The sequence below is a fragment of the Mesoplodon bidens genome, assembly GCF_964165515.1.
Source record: "Mesoplodon bidens genome assembly, chromosome: 8".
Taxonomy (NCBI): Eukaryota; Metazoa; Chordata; class Mammalia; order Artiodactyla; family Ziphiidae; genus Mesoplodon; species Mesoplodon bidens.
This window is the reverse complement of record NC_138165.1, coordinates 86,643,749-86,665,782: the sequence shown is the minus strand read 5'-3', so window position 1 is coordinate 86,665,782 and position 22,034 is coordinate 86,643,749. Positions and strand designations below refer to the sequence as shown.

At 39.3% G+C, this 22,034-nt stretch overlaps 1 protein-coding gene across 5 annotated transcripts in view; it reads right to left on the bottom strand.

Annotated features, from left to right (window-relative positions):
* UNC80 (unc-80 homolog, NALCN channel complex subunit) overlaps positions 1-22,034 on the bottom strand; it is a gene marked incomplete at both ends in the record, with an annotated part of 248,689 nt that overhangs the window by 161,693 nt on the left and 64,962 nt on the right. For 3 of the 5 annotated variants that reach the window (XM_081242187.1, XM_081242190.1, XM_081242191.1), the window contains 3 exons: positions 16,862-16,958; positions 18,274-18,380; positions 19,831-20,045. In XM_081242187.1, the coding sequence (XP_081098313.1) occupies positions 16,862-16,958; positions 18,274-18,380; positions 19,831-20,045 (419 nt within the window). The remainder of the gene's footprint in view (positions 1-16,861; positions 16,959-18,273; positions 18,381-19,830; positions 20,046-22,034) is intronic. The other 2 variants (XM_081242188.1, XM_081242189.1) reach the window with 1 other exon arrangement.

The following is a 22,034-nucleotide window of genomic DNA, read 5'->3' as shown; positions in this document are numbered from 1 at the left end:
ATTAGATTACCAATGGCAATTTTTACAGAACTAGAACAAAAAATCTTAAAATTTGTATGGAGACACAAAAGACCCCAAATAGTCAAAGCAGTCTTGAGGGGAAAAAAAACAGAGCTGGAGGAATCAGGCTCCCTGACTTCAGACTATACTACAAAGCTACAGTAATCAAGACAATATGGTACTGGCAGAAAAACAGAAACATAGATCAATGGAACAAGACAGAAAGCCCAGAGGTAAACCCACGCACCTATGGTCAACTAAGCTATGACAAAGGAGGCAAGGATATACAATGGAGAAAAAACAGTCTCTTCAATAAGTGGTGCTTGGAAAACTGGACAGCTACATGTAAAAGAATGAAATTAGAACACTCCTAACACCATACACAAGAATAAACTCAAAATGGATTACAGACCTAAACGTAAGACCAGACACTGTAAAACTCTTAGAGGAAAACATAGGAAGCACACTCTTTGACATAAATCACAGCAAGATCTTTTTTGATCCACCTCCTAGAGTAATGGAAATAAAAACAAAAATAAACAAATGGGACCTAATGAAACTTAAAAGCTTTTGCACAGCAAAGGAAACCATAAACAAGATGAAAAGATAACCCTTAGAATGGGAGAAAATATTTACAAATGAATCAATGGACAAAGGATTAATCTCCAAAATATATAAATAGCTCATGCACTTCAATATTAAAAAAACAAACAACCCAATCCAAAAATGGGCAGAAGACCTAAATAGACATTTCTCCAAAGAAGGTATACAGATGGCCAAGAAGCACATGAAAAGCTGCTCAACATCACTAATTATTAGAGAAATGCAAATCAAAAGTAAAATGAGGTATCACCTCACACCAGTTAGAATGGGCTTCATCAGAAAATCTACAAACAACAAATGCTGGAGAGGGTGTGGAGAAAAGGGAACCCTCTTGCACTGTTGGTGGGACTGTAAATTGATACAGCCACTATGGAGAAAAACATGGAGGTTCCTTAAAAAACTAAAAATAGAATTACCATATGATCTGGCAATCCCACTACTCAGCCTATACCCAGAGAAAACCACAATTCAAAAAGACACATGCACCTCAATGTTCATTGCAGCACTATTTACAATAGCCAGGTCATGGAAGCAACCTAAATGCCCATCGACAGACAAATGGATAAAGAAGATGTGGTACATATATACAATGGAATATTACTAAGCCATAAAAAGGAACGAAACTGGGTCATTTGTTGAGACGTGGATGGATCTAGAGAATGTCATACAGAGTGAAGTAAGTCAGAAAGAGAAAAACAAATATCGTATATTAACACATATATGTGGAAACTAGAAAAATGGTACAGATGAACCCGTTTGCAGGGCAGAAATTGAGACACAGATGTCGAGAACAAACGTATGGACACCAAGGGTGGAAAGCCGCCGGGGTGTGGGGGTGGTGATGTGATGAATTGGGAGATTGGGATTGACATGTATACAGTGATGTGTATAAAACTGATGACTAATAAGAACCTGTTGTATAAAAAAAATAGAGAAAACCTATTTATTAGGTTTATAGACATGTGTGTAATTAAAAAAAAAACAGTACTGTTACCTTGAAAAAAAATAAGACTATACATTTTCCTGTAAACACAGCTTTAGTCACATACAAGTTTTGGTATGTAATATTTTTATTATCATTCTGTTCAAGTTATTTTTTAACTCCTAATTGTGATTTGTTTTTTGGGGGGTTACTTAGAAGTAGTGTATTTCATAACTTCTAGTTACTTTTTTGTTACTGATTTGTAGCTTAACCACAAGTCAAGAGACACACTTTGTATAATTTTAATACTTTGAAATTTGTTAAAATTTGCCTTATAGCACAATATGGTCAGTTTTAAAAATGTTCCCAGTGTGCTTGAAAATAATTTGTAATTTAAAGTTTTGGAGTATAGTGACTATATATCTGCTTGTTGAATCAAATTTGCTGCTTACATTATTTTTTTTATATCCTTACTAACTTTTTTGGGGGGGTGTCTACTGGTTCTGAAAGAGGTATCCTCTATCAGTGAATGACAGCAGTATGTTAAATCTCCTATTATGATAGTGAATTTGTCTATTTTTTCCTTGTAGCTCTGTTGCTCTACATAATTTGAAATTAAGTGCATACAAATTTAAAATTTCCTGGTAAATTGAAAAAGAAATATATGGCATGAAAATAATTACCAATTCCTGGTGAACAACTTTTCAAATGTCTCAGCATCATACTGAAATATGTAGGTGTGAAATGGTATGGTGTCTGGAATTTGTTCCATAACACATTAAAAAAAAATAAGATGAAGCAAGTTGGAAAAATGTTTATCATTATTCCAAGTGGGCGATGGATATTTGGTATCCCTTGGGTCCTTTTTACTCTTTGTCTATGTTTGAAAATTTTCATAAGCACAAAAATGGCTCAGAGGGGCTTCCCTGGTGGCGCAGTGGTTGACAGTCCGCCTGCCGATGCAGGGGACATGGGTTCGTGCCCCTGTCCGGGAAGATCCCACGTGCCGTGGAGCGGCTGGGCCCGTGAGCCATGGCTGCTGAGCCTGCGCGTCAGGAGCCTGTGCTCCGCAACGGGAGAGGCCACAACAGTGAGAGGCCCGCGTACAGCAAAAAAAAAAAAAAAAAAAAATGGCTCAGAGGCTTCCCTGGTGGCGCAGTGGTTAGGAATCTGCCTGCCACTGCAGCGGACTTGGGTTCGAACCCTGGTCCGGGAAGATCCCACATGCCGCGGAGCAACTAATCCCCTGTGCCACAACCACTGAGCCTGTGCTCTAGAACCTGTAAGCCACAGCTACTGAAGCCCGCGCGCCTAGAGTCCGTGCTGTGCAACAAAGAGAAGCCACCACAATGAGAAGCCCACACACCGCAATGAAGCGTAACCCCTGCTCGCCACAACTAGAGAAAGCCCATGTGCAGCAACAAAGACCCAACGCAGCCAAAAATGAAATAAACTAAGTAATTAAAAAAAAACCAACAAGGTCCTACTCTATAGCACAGGGAACTATATTCAATATCCTGTGACAAACCCATAATGGAAAAGAATATGAAAAAGAATGTATATATATATGTATAACTGAATCACTTTGCTGTACAGCAGAAATTAATACAACATTGTAAATCAACTATACTTCAACAAAATAAAATTTTTTTAAAAAGCTCAGATTATAATTAAAATATTATTAACAATATTTCCCATATTTCATTCCTTATGGGTACATTTCCTTTTCAGGTACAAATATTCCATATAGAAAATTCCATATTCAACAACTTCAGTATTTTTTTTCCATTTAGTATAGCATATTTTGTATTAAATGCAAAAGGAAGTAGCACAAGAAGAATCTAAAGGTGGAAAAAATTCATAAGACAGAACTTCAAATGGTATACAGAAGGTAAAGCTAGAAACTACAAATAAGGAACAAATGTTTCTTGGACAATGCTGTTTCCAGACAGCTGCCTTTCAAAATACTACTCTATTTACTCACTGCACATTACCAAAGCTATCAGAACAGGTAACTCTTGTTATTTTTCCTATCTATATATCACTTTATTAATCATTTATGTACAGCCCTTTGATAGATACACATATCACAGGAAATCTCATCCATTAAAAAAAATTATAACCTTAATAGTACCTAAACTTAAACCTTGAATTTAAGATAGATCCCAAGTAATATTTTTCTTTTTAGTGAATCCAGTTGTTTTATTATTTCATACTATAATTAAGATTTAAGATACATTAAGTGATAACTAAAATTTGTAATAGAACTAATATATAAGACAGGATGAATGGTAAAAAAATTATTCTTATTTAACCAATTTATTAAAAACAGTTGTCATCATTTTATTAAAGGAAGCATTAAGAATAAGTATCCCACCATTTTTTCCAATATTTTTGACAAGCTAATTAATTCTAAAAGAAATGTATTCAATATTACTAAAGAAAATGTCACTTTGATTGAAAGAACTTCAGAAACAATGCAGTTAAAGAGTATAAATAAAATAATTAAGAGAAAAGTGATCAAAACAATCTTTGTCAGCAAGAACCTATTCTGTGAAGAATCATTCACAGAATGATGTACACTTATTACAGGTAAGAAGATCAGCAGAATCCTACGAGCCCAGGACATAAGGATCACGTTGTAAGTAAAAGCTATTTACAATGGAAAATTTCCATTGTATCTATAAAGCATTAATAGATAACAATATATTTACTAACTTTTTGAGCACTTAGTATGTGCCAAGTACTATATGAAATATTTTATAATTTATTTTAAAAAAAATTTGTAACGGTCATGTAAGATAGATCTTTAAAGATAATTAAAAAGAGAGAGAGAGAGAGAATGAGAGAGAATAGAGACAGAAAGATAAAGAGAAAAGGGACAGGTTAAGTAGCCTAGTCTAAGTTCATGCAACAGAAAGTGATAAACTCAGAATTCAAATCCAAACCTAGTGACAACCAGCCTGTACTCTTACCACTCTGCTACACTGTGTCTCTAGAATACCTGAATGTTTATGTTGAAAGAGTTCAGACCTTTACATACTGCTGAAGGTAGTGATTATGTCAGGAAAACTACTGTAATAAATAAATCAACACTGTACATGTTACAAACTGATTGTCAAGTTGTACCCTGCTGACATTTCATATTGTAATACTGAAAGAAATGTTGAAAAGTAATTTGCCTATAAAAGGTACCTCTTCTATATCAATCTTTTATATAAACTTACTAGAATGTAAGGATGCCTCTTGGCTTCCTTGGCCATGATTAATTTTTTAGTCTCAGTACGTTTTAGTTGCATTTATTTACTATTTTTTTAACATTAAATTTACTGAGGTATGATTTACTTAGAATGCATTTTTAAAAAGCTGTTAAATCCCAAAGGAGCATTTCAAAATCTAGTATTTCTTTAAGCAGCATTTTCCATACAGTTTATGGCAGAGCTGAGCACAAAGATATTCAGTAAGTTTTGCTGATCAGCTGAAAACAAACAAACAAACATTGCTTTACTGAAATATCTTCCCTCATATAGAGATATCATGATTTCTAAAATAAAATATTCTTAGTGAATAGAAAAATACAGAAGAAAAAGATAGCTGGTCTGTGAATGTAATTTCAGTTCTGTGTAAGAAAAAGATAGCTGGTCTGTGAATGTAATTTCAGTTCTGTTAAATGTTCAGCAGATGTATTTTTCATTTGTTGAATAATTTTTTAGATTGAAAAATTTCTATCACCTATTGCATTTTATCTTAGCTTAGTGAAGTTCAGGTACTACATTGAAATTGAGGGTAAGAGCGTTGCATATTTGCTTTCTTTAACAACTTTAAAGAAGGAAACAGAAAATATGCAATTAAATGAAAATAATTTAAATTTGAAGGAAAAAAGACAATGCATCTATAATGGATGCATGGGGATCATTTATTCACAGATTGCAAAGTAAAAAAGAAAGAAAGAAGCAAAAGCAGGCTCAAAGTTAGAAAGATATTCACAAGGTCAAGGATGGTAGTTGTTGCAAAATACAATGTTCTTAGATTAGCAGATAATGTTCTTTTGGTTTTTTAGAATAGCTGGGGATACCTGTCTTTTGCGAGAGATTCTGAAAGAGTTAACTCACAGAATACCTTTTATAATTTTTAACAAGCCAGAGATCGTGGACAAAGAATGATGATGTACAAGCCATCTTCTTTTCCCAGTCCAAAGCACAAAAAATATTCCAAAATCAGTCCTAGATTTTATCATTTTGTCTTCTAGACACACAGGAGGAGACTGCCTGTATTATAGGTATTGTTGACACAAACTCATCCTAGACTCAAGCTGTATGAATATTCTGTATCAGGGTCTTTTCTATTTGTGAATGGAATATAAAAACTATGTGAAACAATAGTTGAAATCTGTAAGAACAGTGGATGAGGAAAACTCAAAATCCAGAATGAACTAAGTGTTATGAAACAATAATGATAACATATTTGGAACAAGAGTAAGAGTAAAAATATTGACCTATTACTTGAAGAAGAGAGTGTAAGGAAATCAAAGGAGGGTAAACAACTCAATTATGCTTTCATCCTTTCTACTAAGGAGAAAAATTCACAGATGGGAGAGTACAGAAAAGCTTCATTAAAAAGGCACCAGGGCGCGCGCTAAACGGGAGAAGCACTGGTTTGAGAAAAGCATGGGTCGCAAGTACACATTGGGACCCTGCCATTAATGGAGGGGAAAAGCGGGGAGACGCCAGCAGATTCCATCCTGTAAGCTGGTAGGAAGCCTGAAGGCTTGATGGGATTCCAGTGTGATAGGAGGCAAGGACATGCTTCAGGACCCCGGAGGAAGATGGCGGAAGAGTAAGACGCGGAGATCACCTTCCTCCCCACAGATACATCAGAAATTCATCTACACGTGGAACAACTCCTACAGAACACCTACTGAACGCTGACAGAAGACCTCAGACCCCCCAAAAGGCAAGAAGCTCCCCACATACCTGGGTAGGGCAAAAGAAAAAAAGAATAAACAGAGACAATAGGATAGGGACGGGACCTGCACCAGTGGGAGGGAGCCGTGAAGGGGGGAAGGTTTCTACACACTACAAGCCCCTTCGCGGGCGGAGACTGCAGGTGGCGGAGGGGGAAAGCTTCGGAGTAGCGGAGGAGAGCACAGCAACAGGGGTGCGGAGGGCAAAGCAGAGAGATTCTGGCACAGAGGACCGGTGCCCTCAGGCACACACCAGCCCGAGAGGCTTGTCTGCTCGGCTGCCGTGGCGGGCGGGGCTGGAAGCTGAGGCTCGGGTATCGGCTTTCAGTCGGAGCGCAGGGAGAGGACTGGGGCTGGCGGCAGGAAGAGAGCCTGAAGGGGTTAGTGCACCACGGCTAGCCCGGAGGGAGTCCGGGGAAAGGGTCTGGAGCTGCTGAAGAGGCAAGAGACTTTTTTCCCTTTTGTTTCCTGGTGCGCGAGGAGAGGGCATTAAGAGGGCTGCTTGGGGAAGCGCCGGAGACAGGCACGAGCCGCGGGTAAGGCACGGACCTCGGAGACGGGCGTGGGCCGCCGCCGCCGCCGCCGCCCGCCACCGCCGCCCGCCGCGGCCCGCCGCTGCCGCCGCCGCCGCGGGGCCTGTGTGCGAGCGCGGGTCACTGTCCGCCCCGCCTTCCGGGGGGCCTGTGCACCCAGCCACTGCCGGGGTCCCCGAGACCCGGGGACGGCTTTCCCGGGAAAGCGCACGGAGCGCCACGGGCTGCTGCAACGTCACGCCGGCCTCTGCCGCCGCAGGCCCGCCCCACACTGCGCGCCCCTCCCTCCCCTCTGCCTGAGTGAGCCAGAGCCCCCGAATCAGCGGCTCCTTTAAACCCGTCCTGTCTGAGCGAAGAACGGACGCCCTCCGGCGACCTACGCGCAGAGGCGGGGCCAGGTCCAAGGCTGAGACCCGGGAGCTGTGAGAGCAGAGGCAGGGAAATCTCTCTGTGCAGCCTCGGAGGCAGCGGATTAAAGCTCCACGGTCCATTTGATGTGCCCTGCGTCTGTGGAGTGCATGAATGGACAGCAAATCATCCCAAATTGAGGAAGTGGACTTTGAGGACAAGATTTAAGACTTTCCCCCCTTTTCCTCTTTTTACAACGAATTATTCCAAATTAAGGAGGTGGACTTAGAGAGCAAGATTTCAGACTTCTCGCCCTTTTCCTCTTTTTACAACGAATTATCCCAAATTGAGGAGGTGGACTTGGAGAGCAAGATTTTTGATTTTTCCCCCTGCTCTCTTTTTGTGAATGTGTATGTGTAATCTTCTGTGTAAGATTCTCTCTGTATAGCTTTGCTTCCACCATATGTCTCAGGGTTCTATCGGTCCGTTTTTTTTTTTTTTTTCAATAATTACTTTCTAATTTTAATAACGCTACTATATTTCATACTTTATTCTATTTTACTTTACCTGCTCTTTCTTTTTTTCCTACTCTCCCTTCCTCCCTCCGCTCCTCCTTTCCTTCTTTCTTTTTCTTTCCTCCCTCCCACCCTTCTTCTTTCCACTTTCTTTTTCTTTCCTTCCTCCCTCCCTCCTGTCTTTCTTCCTTTCCTTCCTCCCTCCCTCCTTTCTTTCCTTCTTTCTTTCCATCCTTCCTCCCTCCCTCCTCCTTTCTTTCTTCCTTCCTTCCTTCCTTTCTTCCCTTCTTCCTTTCTTTCCCTCTCTCTTTCTTTCTTCTACTAATTCTTTCTTTCTACTTTTTCTCCCTGTTACTCTGAGCCGGGTGGATGAAAGGCTCTTGGTGCTGCAGCCAGGAGCCAGTGCTGTGCCTCTGAAGTGGGAGAGCCAACTTCAGGACACGGGTCCACAAGAGACCTCCCAGCTCCACATAATATCAAGCAGCGAAAATCTCCCAGAGACCTCCATCCCAACACCAGCACCCAGCTTCAGTCAACGACCAGCAAGCTACAGTGCTGGTCACCCTATGCCAAGCAACTAGCAAGGCAGGAACACAACCCCACCCATTAGCAGAGAGGCTACCTAAAAACATAATAAGGCCATAGGCACCCCAAAACACACCACCAGACGTGGACCTGTCCACCAGAAAGACAAGATCGAGCCTCAACCACCAGAGCACAGGAATTAGTCCCCCCCACCAGGAAGCCTACACAACCTACTGAAACAACCTTAGCCACTGGGGTCAGACACCAAAAACAACGGGAACTACGAATCTGCAGCCGGCAAAAAGGAGACCCCAAACACAGTAACATAAGCAAAATGAGAAGGCAGAAAAACACACAGCAGGTGAAGGAGCAAGATAAACACCTACCAGACCTAACAAATGAAGAGGTAATAGGCAGTCTACCTGAAAAAGAATTCAGAATAATGATAGTAAAGCTGATCCAAGATTCTATTTCCATGATCCATAATCTTGGAAATAGAATAGACAACATGCAAGAAACAGTTAACAAGGACCTAGAAGAACTAAAGATGAATCAAGCATCGATTAAAAACACAATAAATGAAATGAAAAATACTCTAGATGGGATCAATAGCAGAATAACTGAGGCAGAAGAACGGATAAGTGAGGTGGAAGATAAAATAGTGGAAATAACTGATGCAGAGCAAAATAAAGAAAAAAGAATGAAAAGAACAGAGGACAGTCTCAGAGACCTCTGGGACAACATTAAACGCACCAACATTCGAATTATAGGGGTTCCAGAAGAAGAAGAGAAAAAGAAAGGGACTGAGAAAATATTTGAAGAGATTATAGTTGAAAACTTCCCCAATATGGGAAAGGAAATAGTTAATCAAGTCCAGGAGGCACAGAGAGTCCCATACAGAATAAATCCAAGGAGAAATACACCAAGACACATATTAATCAAACTGTCAAAAATTAAACACAAAGAAATCATATTAAAAGCAGCAAGGCAAAAACAACAAATAACACACAAGGGAATCCCCATCAGGTTAACAGCTGATCTCTCAGCAGAAACCCTACAAGCCAGAAGGGAGTGGCAGGATATAATTAAAGTGATGAAGGAGAGAAACCTGCAACCTAGATTACTCTACCCAGCAAGGATCTCATTCAGATTTGATGGAGAAATTAAAACCTTTACAGACAAGCAAAAGCTGAGAGAGTTCAGCACCACCAAACCAGCTTTACAACAAATGCTAAAGGAACTTCTCTAGGCAAGTAACACAACAGAAGGAATATACCTACAATAACGAACCCAAAGCAATTAAGGAAATGGGAATAGGAACATACATATCAATAGTTACCTTAAATGTAAATGGACTAAATGCTCCCACCAAAAGACACAGAGTGGCTGAATGGATACAAAAACAAGACCCATATATATGCTGTCTACAAGAGACCCACTTCAGACCTAGAGACACATACAGATTGAAAGTAAAGGGATGGAAAAAGATATTCCATGCAAATGGAAATCAAAAGAAAGCTGGAGTAGCAATTCTTATATCAGACAAAATAGACTTTAAAATAAAGACTATTAGAAGAGACAAGGAAGGACACTACATAACGATAAAGGGATCGATCCAAGAAGAAGATATAACAATTGTAAATATTTATGCACCCAACATAGGAGCACCTCAATACATAAGGCAAATACTAACAGCCATAAAAGGGGAAATCGACAGTAACACAATCATAGTAGGGGACTTTAACACCCCACTTTCACCAATGGACAGATCATCCAAAATGAAAATAAATAAGGAAACACAAGCTTTAAATGATACATTAAACGAGATGGACTTAGTTGATATTTATAGGACATTCCATCCAAAAACAACAGAATACACATTTTTCTCAAGTGCTCATGGAACATTCTCCAGGATAGATCATATCTTGGGTCACAAATCAAGCCTCGGTAATTTTAAGAAAATTGAAATTGTATCAAGTATCTTCTCTGACCACAATGCTATGAGACTAGACATCAATTACAGGAAAAGATGTGTAAAAAATACAAACACATGGAGGCTAAACAATACACTTCTCAATAACGAAGTGATCACTGAAGAAATCAAAGAGGAAATTAAAAAATACCTAGAAACAAATGACAATGGAGACACGACGACCCAAAACCTATGGGACGCAGCAAAAGCAGTTCTAAGGGGGAAGTTTATAGCAATACAATCCCACCTTAAGAAACAGGAAGCATTTCGAGTAAACAACCTGACCCTGCACCTAAAGCAATTAGAGAAAGAAGAACAAAAATACCCCAAAGCTAGCAGAAGGAAAGAAATCATAAAGATCAGATCAGAAATAAATGAAAAAGAAACGAAGGAAACGATAGCAAAGATCAACCAAACTAAAAGCTGGTTCTTTGAGAAGATAAACAAAATTGACAAACCATTAGCCAGACTCATCAAGAAAAAAAGGGAGAAGACTCAAATCAATAGAATTAGAAATGAAAAAGGAGAAGTAACAACTGACACTGCAGAAATACAAAAGATTATGAGAGATTACTATAAGCAACTCTATTCCAATAAAATGGACAACCTGGAAGAAATGGACACATTCTTAGAAATGCACAACCTGCCAAGACTGACTCAGGAAGAAATAGAAAATATGAACAGACCAATCACAAGCACTGAAATTGAAACTGTGATTAAAAATCTTCCATCAAACAAAAGCCCAGGACCAGATGGCTTCACAGGTGAATTCTATCAAACATTTAGAGAAGAGCTAACACCTATCCTTCTCAAACTCTTCCAAAATATAGCAGAGGGAGGAACACTCCCAAACTCATTCTACGAGGCCGACATCACCTTGATACCAAAACCAGGCAAGGATGTCACAAAGAAAGAAAACTACAGGCCAATATCACTGATGAACATAGATGCAAAAATCCTCAACAAAATACTAGCAAACAGAATCCAAGAGCACATTAAAAGGATCATACACCATGATCAAGTGGGGTTTATCCCAGGAATGCAAGGATTCTTCAATATACGCAAATCAATCAATGTAATACACCATATTAACAAGTTGAAGGAGAAAAACCATATGATCATCTCAATAGATGCAGAGAAAGCTTTCGACAAAATTCAACACCCATTTATGATAAAAACCCTGCAGAAAGTAGGTATAGAGGGATCTTTCCTCAACATAATAAAGGCCATATATGACAAACCCACAGCCAACATTGTCCTCAATGGTGAAAAACTGAAACCATTTCCACTAAGATCAGGAACAAGACAAGGCTGCCCACTCTCACCACTCTTATTCAACATAGTTTTGGAAGTTTTAGCCACAGCAATCAGAGAAGAAAAGGAAATAAAAGGAATCCAAATTGGAAAAGAAGAAGTAAAGCTGTCACTGTTTGCAGATGACATGATACTATACATAGAGAATCCTAAAGATGCTACCGAAAAACTACTAGAGCTAATCAATGAATTTGGTAAAGTAGCAGGATATAAAATTAATGTACAGAAATCTCTGGCATTCCTGTACACTAATGATGAAAAATCTGAAAATGAAATCAAGAAAACACTCCCATTTACCATCGCAACAAAAAGAATAAAATATCTAGGAATAAACCTACCTAAGGAGACAAAAGACCTGTATGCAGAAAACTATAAGACACTGATGAAAGAAATTAAAGATGATACAAATAGATGGAGAGATATACCATGCTCCTGGATTGGAAGAATCAATATTGTGAAAATGACTCTACTACCGAAAGCAATCTACAGATTCAATGCAATCCCTATCAAACTACCAATGGCATTTTTCACAGAACTAGAACAAAAAATTTCAAAATTTGTTTGGAAAAACAAAAGGCCCCGAATAGCTAAAGCAATCTTGAGAACGAAAAACGGAGCTGGAGGAATCAGGCTCCCTGACTTCAGACTATACTACAAAGCTACAGTAATTAAGACAGTCTGGTACTGGCATAAAAACAGAAAGATAGATCAGTGGATCAGGATAGAAAGCCCAGAGATAAACCCACGCACATATGGCCAACTTATCTTTGATAAAGCAGCCAGGAATGTACAGTGGAGAAAGGACAGCCTCTTCAATAAGTGGTGCTGGGAAAACTGGACAGGGACATGTAAAAGTTTGAGATTAGATCATTCCCTAGCACCATACACAAAAATAAGCTCAAAATGGATTAAAGACTTAAATGTAAGGCCAGAAACTATCAAACTCTTAGAGGAAAACATAGGTAGAACACTCTATGACATAAATCACAGCAAGATCCTTTTGGACCCACCTCCTAGAGAAATGGAAATAAAAACAAAGATAAACAAATGGGACCTAATGAAACTTCAAAGCTTTTGCACAGCAAAGGAAACCATAAAGAAGACCAAAAGACAACCCTCAGAATGGGAGAAAATATTTGCAAATGAAGCAACTGACAAAGGATTAATCTCCAAAATTTATAAACAGCTCATGCAGCTCAATAGCAAAAAAACAGACAACCCAATCCAAAAATGGGCAGAAGACTTAAATAGGCATTTCTCCAAAGAAGATATACAGACTGCCAACAAACACATGAAAGAATGCTCAACATCATTAATCATTAGAGAAATGCAAATCAAAACTACAATGAGATATCATCTCACACCAGTCAGAATGGCCATCATCAAGAAATCTAGAAACAATAAATGCTGGAGAGGGTGTGGAGAAAAGGGAACACTCTTGCACTGCTGGTGGGAATGTGAATTGGTACAGCCACTATGGAGAACGGTATGGAGGTTCCTTAAAAAACTACAAATAGAACTACCATATGACCCAGTAATCCCACTACTGGGCATATACCCTGAGAAAACCATAATTCAAAAAGAGACATGTACCAAAATGTTCATTGCAGCTCTATTCACAATAGCCCGGAGCTGGAAACAACCTAAGTGTCCATCATCGGATGAATGGATAAAGAAGATGTGGCACATATATACAATGGAATATTACTCAGCCATAAAAAGAAACGAAACTGAGCTATTTGTAATGAGGTGGATAGACCTAGAGTCTGTCATACAGAGTGAAGTTAGTCAGAAAGAGAAAGACAAATACCGTATGCTAACACATATATACGGAATTTAAAAAAAAAATGTCATGAAGAACCTAGGGGCAAAACGAGAATAAAGACACAGACCTACTTGAGAATGGACTTGAGGATATGGGGAGGGGGAAGGGTAAGCTGTGACAAAGCGAAAGAGAGGCATGGACATATATACACTACCAAACGTAAGGTAGATAGATAGTGGGAAGCAGCCGCAGAGCACAGGGAGATCAGCTCGGTGCTTTGTGACCGCCTGGAGGGGTGGGATGGGGAGGGTGGGAGGGAGGGAGATGCATGAGGGAAGGGATGTGGGAACAGATGTATATGTATGACTGATTCACTTTGTTATAAAGCAGAAACTAATTAAAAAAAAAAAAAGAGAAATCTAGAAACAATAAATGCTGGAGAGGGTGTGGAGAAAAGGGAACACTCTTGCACTGCTGGTGGGAATGTGAATTGGTACAGCCACTATGGAGAACGGTATGGAGGTTCCTTAAAAAACTACAAATAGAACTACCATATGACCCAGCAATCCCACTACTGGGCATATACCCTGGGAAAACCATAATTCAAAAAGAGACATGTACCACAATGTTCATTGCAGCTCTATTCACAATAGCCCGGAGCTGGAAACAACCTAAGTGTCCATCATCGGATGAATGGATAAAGAAGATGTGGCACATATATACAATGGAATATTACTCAGCCATAAAAAGAAACGAAACTGAGCTATTTGTAATGAGGTGGATAGACCTAGAGTCTGTCATACAGAGTGAAGTTAGTCAGAAAGAGAAAGACAAATACCGTATGCTAACACATATATACGGAATTTAAAAAAAAAAATGTCATGAAGAACATAGGGGCAAAACGGGAATGAAGACGCAGACCTACTTGAGAATGGACTTGAGGATATGGGGAGGGGGAAGGGTGGGCTGTGACAAGGCGAAAGAGAGGCATGGACGTGTATACACTACCAAACGTAAGGTAGATAGATAGTGGGAAGCAGCCGCAGAGCACAGGGAGATCAGCTCGGTGCTTTGTGACCGCCTGGAGGGGTGGGATGGGGAGGGTGGGAGGGAGGGAGATGCATGAGGGAAGGGATGTGGGAACAGATGTATATGTATGACTGATTCACTTTGTTATAAAGCAGAAACTAATTAAAAAAATAAATAAATAAACTTAAAAAAAAATGGAAAAAAAAAAAAAAAAAAAAGGCACCAAATGCGGGCTTCCCTGGTGGCACAGTGGTCAAGAATCTGCCTGCCAATGCAAGGTAAACAGGTTCGAGCCCTGGTCCGGGAAGATCCCACATGCCGTGGAGCAACTAAGCCCATATGCCACAACTACTGAGCCTGCGCTCTAGAGCCCGTGAGCCACAACTACTGAGCCCACGTGCCACAACTACTGAAGCCCACGTGCCTAGAGCCCGTGCTCCACAACAAGAGAAGCCACCGTAATGAGAAGTCTGCTCACTGCAAGGAAGAGTAGGCCCCGCTCACAGCAACTAGAGAATGCCCGTGCACAGCAACGAAGATGCAACACAGCCAAAAACAACAAACAAACAAGCAAATAAATAAAGGCACCAAATGTGAAAGACCCTAGTTTCTGAGTTTAAGCCCCAGTTCCATCAAATTACACTCCAGTGCACAGAAATGACCTGGAGATGCTATCACAGTACTAGTCAAATGACATCCAGCTAACACAGCACATACCTAGAGAACATACTTTAGTTCCATACTTCATTCTTAAAGAACCACCACAAAAATGTCTTTATAACACCGACAGTTTTGAACACTAGATATATCTCTAAAATATCATGAGTGGAAAGAGTGCAAGAGGATTGAAAATGACAAAGATCCCAATTATTAGGAAGATTCTTGAAACCATAGACTAATAAGCCTGATGTGTGTCCTAGCCAAATTCTGTAAGAGAGAATTGGATAGGGAAGAACATTAAAAAAAACAACAACACAGAAGTAATCATAGACACCACTGTAGTTTACTGAAGAAGACAGCGTGTTGAACTGTTACATTCCTCCTTTTGACAGAGCTATAAAGATATCAGTGAGATAATTTTTTAGTAAAGTCTAATGATGTTTTTTGTATAAAGTAGGAAAGTGCTTGCTGATCACTAGTAAATTAAATGTATGGTTGGCTGAAAAACTGTACCCACAAATTGTTAATCAATAAAACTCAACTACATGTGCTCTAGGAGCTATTTTTTTGTATTTGTCCTGCTTTGTGAGAATATCAACAACTTGGATGAAAATAGGGAAATGTGTATGTCTCTGATGATGGATTTTTATAGCACAATTGTAGAGAAGAAAAGATTCAGAATTCCTGGACAAGTGGCTTAACTACCCCCAAGTTAATGAAACAATACATTTTATTTATTTTGAGATGAAGAATGAATAAGGGCTACATCAAAGTAATGCATGATATTTGTTCATGTGAAGGACAGGTGGCAAAAGTTAATCCAAAATTCAATACAAACCAACTCTGTGATGTGAAAACAGATAATTCAGTCTTAAATTGTGTTCATCCACTGGCTGTATCCCTGGGAGCTTAACAGTTACACTATCTATTACACTGATTAAAGTCAAATATAGTGCATTGCATTCCATCTGAAGCACCATATTCTGTAAAGCACATCATCTAATGAGAATACATAGTAAAATGAAATCAGGTTGGTGATGGATCTAGAGACTCTTCTATGTAAGGGAAACAAAAGGAATCAACAATATTTAATGACCAGAAGTGAGATCAAAAGAGAGAACATGAAATAGATAATAGGTGAAACTGGCATTATGTGGGTATGAGTGTGTGTGTGTGTGTGTGGCTACAGATATCATGACTAGGACTAGTGAGTCAAATTTATGGATAAGTATATTTTCAGCACATAAGGAAAGACTTTCTCACAACGAAAGCTGTCTAGTTCTGGAACAGGTTGCTTTGTAAAGTAATAAACTTGCCCTTGGTGGAAGTGTTCAGAGGGTGGCCGGCCACCCATCTGGGATACAATGTGCAGAATTCCTAAGTAGATAGGTGGGTGGATAAAAGGATACCTGGAGTTTTTTTTTTAGAACTCTCAGGTTTTAATAAAGGACAGAAGAGCAGAAGAAAAGGCTGTGTCTTATTCCTTGTGCACCCAGGGCCCACTAGGGAATGAGGAACATGGTAGGACTTCCATAAATGTTGCACCAAATTGATAACAAATAGAGAAGCTATAAATAGTAGTACAAACAACACACATGAGAAAGAAATGAGTAAGAAATCAATGCAAATAGAAAGTAGATCATTTTATCTAATCAAGTGTTTGTTCCGTGTAATGAAAGTTTCATGTAATTCTTAGGCCAAGTGACATTTACCAAGACGCTTGAAGAAATTCTCCTCTTCGTCTCTCCCATTTTCTATTCCACTCCCTGGTCCACCTTCAGAAAGCTTTACAGCACTAGTGAATTTGACCTGAGAAAAAAAAGGACAGTAGTCAGATAACTCAATTCAAAGGAAATTCTTTGTGTTTATACTAACCTTTACCTTGAAAATTAAGTTGTTTAGAATATAAAGGTCACTTCATTTCTTTTGGCTTCCACATCTGGTTAGCTAGTCTGTATAGTTTATTCCGATGTGCCAAAAAAGACATCACTTATAACTATAATTTGAAGGAGAGTCTTGGTCAGAGATTGAAAGTAAAATAATCAGGCCCTATGAAAATAATTTAGTGAACAATTGAGATATTCTTAGAGTTTAATTCTGATAAAGTCCAAACTCAAATTTATGAACAAGTCATATTCATCCTTTACAACCAACACCACAACTGAGAATCAGATGAAAGTAAAAGATAGCCAAATAGAAGATTTAAAATCTCTATGAAAGAACCAGTATAAATGAATTTATAATGTGTACTATAACTAAAGTGCAATAACATGTTTTTTTCCTAACACTTAAAATGTGTTTGTTTACAGCAAAGCAAGGAAGCTATGGACCTCACAGACTCTCAAATACTTGGCCAAATTTTAGTAAAAAGAATATGAAGGAGGAATTATAAATATATCTTCTAAATGTCTTATAAGGTTGCTATAATCTTTTTATAATTCCAAAATATTACTTTAAAAAGAGATAGAAGAAAACTGGTTTTAGTGAGATTCAAAGAAGAAAGAGTATAAGCAAATAATTTGTATATAAAGAAATGTAACTCCTATTACATGCTGATAATTACAGCAACCAGGCCATGAATCAGCCAGAGGGAAGACTCTTATCAGAAACGGATTTCACTAAGAATCATGACCTTTTCCAAACTCCATGCTACTACAATGCTTAACAGTAGAAGCACTTAGTGGGAAAAATCATCCTGAGCTTCTTTATCCTTTTCAAAGGGGAGAATGGTTCAGATGGTAGGAAAATTAGGGAAGGAAAATAAATGGTGTGTGTGTGTGTAAAAGAAATCACTATACACCTATGTGTCCTTGGATAGGAGCCTGAGATGTAAGGATTTCATACATGTATTAAAAGTAGCTGAGAATTAATACCTATATACTTCTCTATATTTGCATTACATTTTTATTTATAGTTTTTGTCACTTTTTTCCTTTCTATGACTGCCTCATACTAAGACATCTTAGTTTCCATAGTTCACTTAAGTTTCCAAAACTTACTTACCTTGAAGAGAATTTCTTCAGCTCCTCCTTATTTGGCCCCTCCAGGTGTTAAGAAGTTCTCAGCCCTGACATTTTTCTATCAGCGACTCCAACATTCTCTTATGTAAGTAATGTCCTGTTTACCTTGGAGCTTTGCCTGATGAAAGAGAGGCGGTCCACAGAGCTGATGTCCAGGAGGTCCTCCACACCATCTGCCAGGCCTGAGAGGGAGGATCGTTTCAGCCAGTTTCCTAGTTAATAATTTTTAAAAAATTAGACCATTATAGCATTTTCTCCCAAATGGATTAATCAAAAAAGTTGGCATGTGCCCAACAAGCAATGAAAGTTACATGACTTGATGTAAATAAAAGTGAAAACAAATTGTCTTCGAAATGTACATGCTTTGAATAAAAACATTCAGTGTTGGACTACAAAATTACATGACTAAATCAGAACAAAAAGAACCCAGGCCTCTTGCATGATTAAAACCGTAATCCATACAGTTCTCTTTGACAGCTTTCACATCTTCCGTTAAGTCCTGTTGATTTTACCTCCTAAGTATCTTTCAAATATGTCTACTTCTCTCCACCTACACGGTCACCACACAGCCATTACTTATACCTGGCGTACAAGGGCAGCTTTCTATCTGGTCCCCCATATCCACTCATGCTCCCTCCAATGTGTTTTCCATGCAGTGATCTTTTAGAAAAAAAGTTTACTTTCTCATGTTATCCCCCTGTTCAACATCCCACCTCGGCTCTGTAGGGCTGTAGGATGAAGAGCCAACCCGACCTGCAAGGCCCACACGCTCTGGTCCCTATGGCTTCACCATAGTCATGCAGCCACTCGTCTCAGTTCTTCCATGTCCCTCCCTCCTAATACCTCTGCACATTGTACTGCTACCACCTGGAGTGCTCTCCTTCCTCCTTCTCGAAAGTACCCTGCAGATCTTAATATCTCTTCCTTCAGGAAGCCTTCCCTGATTCCTGCCTCTCCTCCCCCTCATTTAGATTAGGTCTCATCCTTGCATGCTTTTAGGGCACTATATATAGTGCCCTCATAAAATTGATAGTTTGGGGACTTCCCTGGTGGCACAGTGGTTAAGAATCGCCTACCAATGCAGGGGACACAGGTTCGATCCCTGGCCCGGGAAGATCCCACATGCCACAGAGCAACTAAGCCCATGCGCCGCAACCACTAAGCCTGTGCTCTAGGGCCCAGTGCCACAACTACTGAGCCCGCATGCTGCAACTACTGAAGCCCATGCACCTAGAGCCCGTGCTCCACAACAGGAGAAGCCACCGCAGTGAGAAGCCTGAGCACTGCAACGAAGACCCAATGCAACCAAAAAAATTCATAGTTTGCAACTCTATTTAGTTGTATGATTATCTGCTTTAGTGACTGTCACCCCTAATAGATTGTAAATTCAGCAAAGTCAGGCATTGTGAAATTCTGCTCACCATTTAATCCCTGAATCCTAGCACAGTGTTTGCAAACCATAGAAGCTCATAGGAAAGGTTTGAGAAATATCTGCTGAAAAAAATGAATGAATGAATGAGTAAATGAAGGAGTCAGCCTAGGCTTTGTGACTTGAAAGCTTTCCCTTTCTCTACCTTCCCATGAGTTGCTCTGTTTTGATTGTGAGTTGGTTTGAGGACATTGCAGGGAATAAGAGAATCCATAAGATAAATACAGACATACTTTTACCTATGGGGAGTTTAAGCTTCTTTCGGAGGGAAATCCTACGTGACCGAGAGCGGGTACGCCGGTCAGAGGTGGTCCCCGAGTGAGCAGTGGTGCATTCTGAAGTGTCCTGCTCAGACTGGCTGCTGGTGTCACTCGCCGCACTCTGGGATTTGAACATCTTACGCCAGAAATCTTTCCGCCCCATGTTGCCCCCTTGCATTTGTTCATCGCTGAAAGCAAGCAGAGGAGAGGGTTAAACGTCTGAACACATGTGAAATTCTCTTAAATTTCTTTCAACCTCCTGCCAATGACACTGTGGAAAATCGTGCAGGATGATCTTTGATGCGCTGGGATTTAGGAAGAGGCAGAGTGGGAGTGGAAGGAAGGAGATCAAGCTTGATTCTCTGAGCTCTTCTTGAAAATAGCCAAGTCTCAGCTGTCAAGTTGAGGAAATCATTTTTTTCAGCCAGGATATAAGACTAAATATTATTGCAGGTAATTGTCTGCGAGTGTGAGTCATAAAAGCTGAAGCACTTACAGTGTCAGTAAATATTTAACTTTTTTTTTAAGTTCCCTGGGGGGTGTGCAGTACCGTATCTTATTCCTCCCCCCTACCCCAGGACAGTATAATTCTTGGCCCTAAATAAACTCACAAAAATACTTGAACGAATGAATAAATAAAATGCAATCACCACACCCAGGGGATGCATCATCCCACAATTTTTCACTAAGTAATTTTCATAGTGCCTGATTATTTAGCTTTCTTAAGTCAAAGAAACTTAAGGTTTAAAAGTAAAAAAGGGCTTCCCTGGTGGCGCAGTGGTTGAGAGTCCGCCTGCCGATGCAGGGGACACAGGTTCGTGCCCCGATCTGGGAGGATCCCACATGCTGCAGAGCGGCTGGGCCCGTGAGCCATGGCCGCTGAGCCTGCGTGTCCGGAGCCTGTGCTCCTCTACACAAGAGGCCACAACAGTGAGAGGCCCGCGTACCGCAAGAAAAAAAGAAAAAAAAAAATTAGCCTGACTCAATAAGACAAATGGGAACATCTCCAAAGGGATTTTTGACTAGGGCATTCCACAAGAGGAAAAAGACAAGTGGCCAATGGTATGCAGAGTTTAATCTCACTAGGAATTAAAAAAAAAAAAAGGCCAGTTGAAATGAGATCCCTATTTTCACTCATTAACTAGGCAAAGATTAAGGTGGGGTGGGCTGGGAGGGGAAGAAAGCAATGATACTATCATACCGCCATGATGAGAGAATGATTCAACTTTTCTAGAGGGTAATTTTGTAAGATGTTATCCAAAGGCCATGTCTACACCCATGACAAAGAACTTCAATTTCCAGGAAGTTATACCAAGGAAATGATGGGACAATATACTAAGATGTAGATACAAGAAGGTCAAATGCTCACTGAGGTTTTTGGTTCAATGTTAAAAAATTGGAAATAATCTAAATGTTTACCTCTAGGGAAAGAGCTGAATAAATTATGCAACTTCCATATGATGGCATCCTCTGTAGTCATTAAAATCCTATTTTCAGAAGACTAGTGATATGGGGTATGTTGATGATATATTGCAAAGTTAAAAGGCACTGATAAAATGGATTAAGCAGGATATCACCAGGTTAATAAAAAAGTACACATGTATGTGTCTTTGTGTAAGCTTGTGTGTACACATGCTCAAATATGTACCCAACATAATACACCAAAATTTACTGTGGTTATCTCTAATTGAAGGTATTTAAACATTTTTTTTCTCTATGCTTTTCTGTGTTTTCCACATTGGACAACTTGAAGAACACATATTATTATACTTTAGTAATTTGGAAAGAAAAGGTTATAGAGAATACTCTAGTAACATGTGATGAAATTTTGGGGGGGGGTTTGGGTAATGATCTGTTTATAAGCTTTGGGGTTAAATCTGGGATCTACCTAAAATTTGACAGTACTGTGCAAAGCAGTCATTTTGAGGGGATATTTACATGGGGATGCAGATTTTTTCTCTCAAAATCTCATTAGAGTACTAAATACCTTTAATTATTATTTTAATTCAGGACATTCTGTTTATCAAATACAGTGTGAATTTAAATCAGTGTTTTAGAATTTGAATTCCTTGTTATTTTTATCAAATGATCACAGTGTTTGAAGCATTTCTTACCTTTGGGGAATGTGCAACACAGTGATGAATATATATGTGATGACTATAATTGATCAGCTTTAT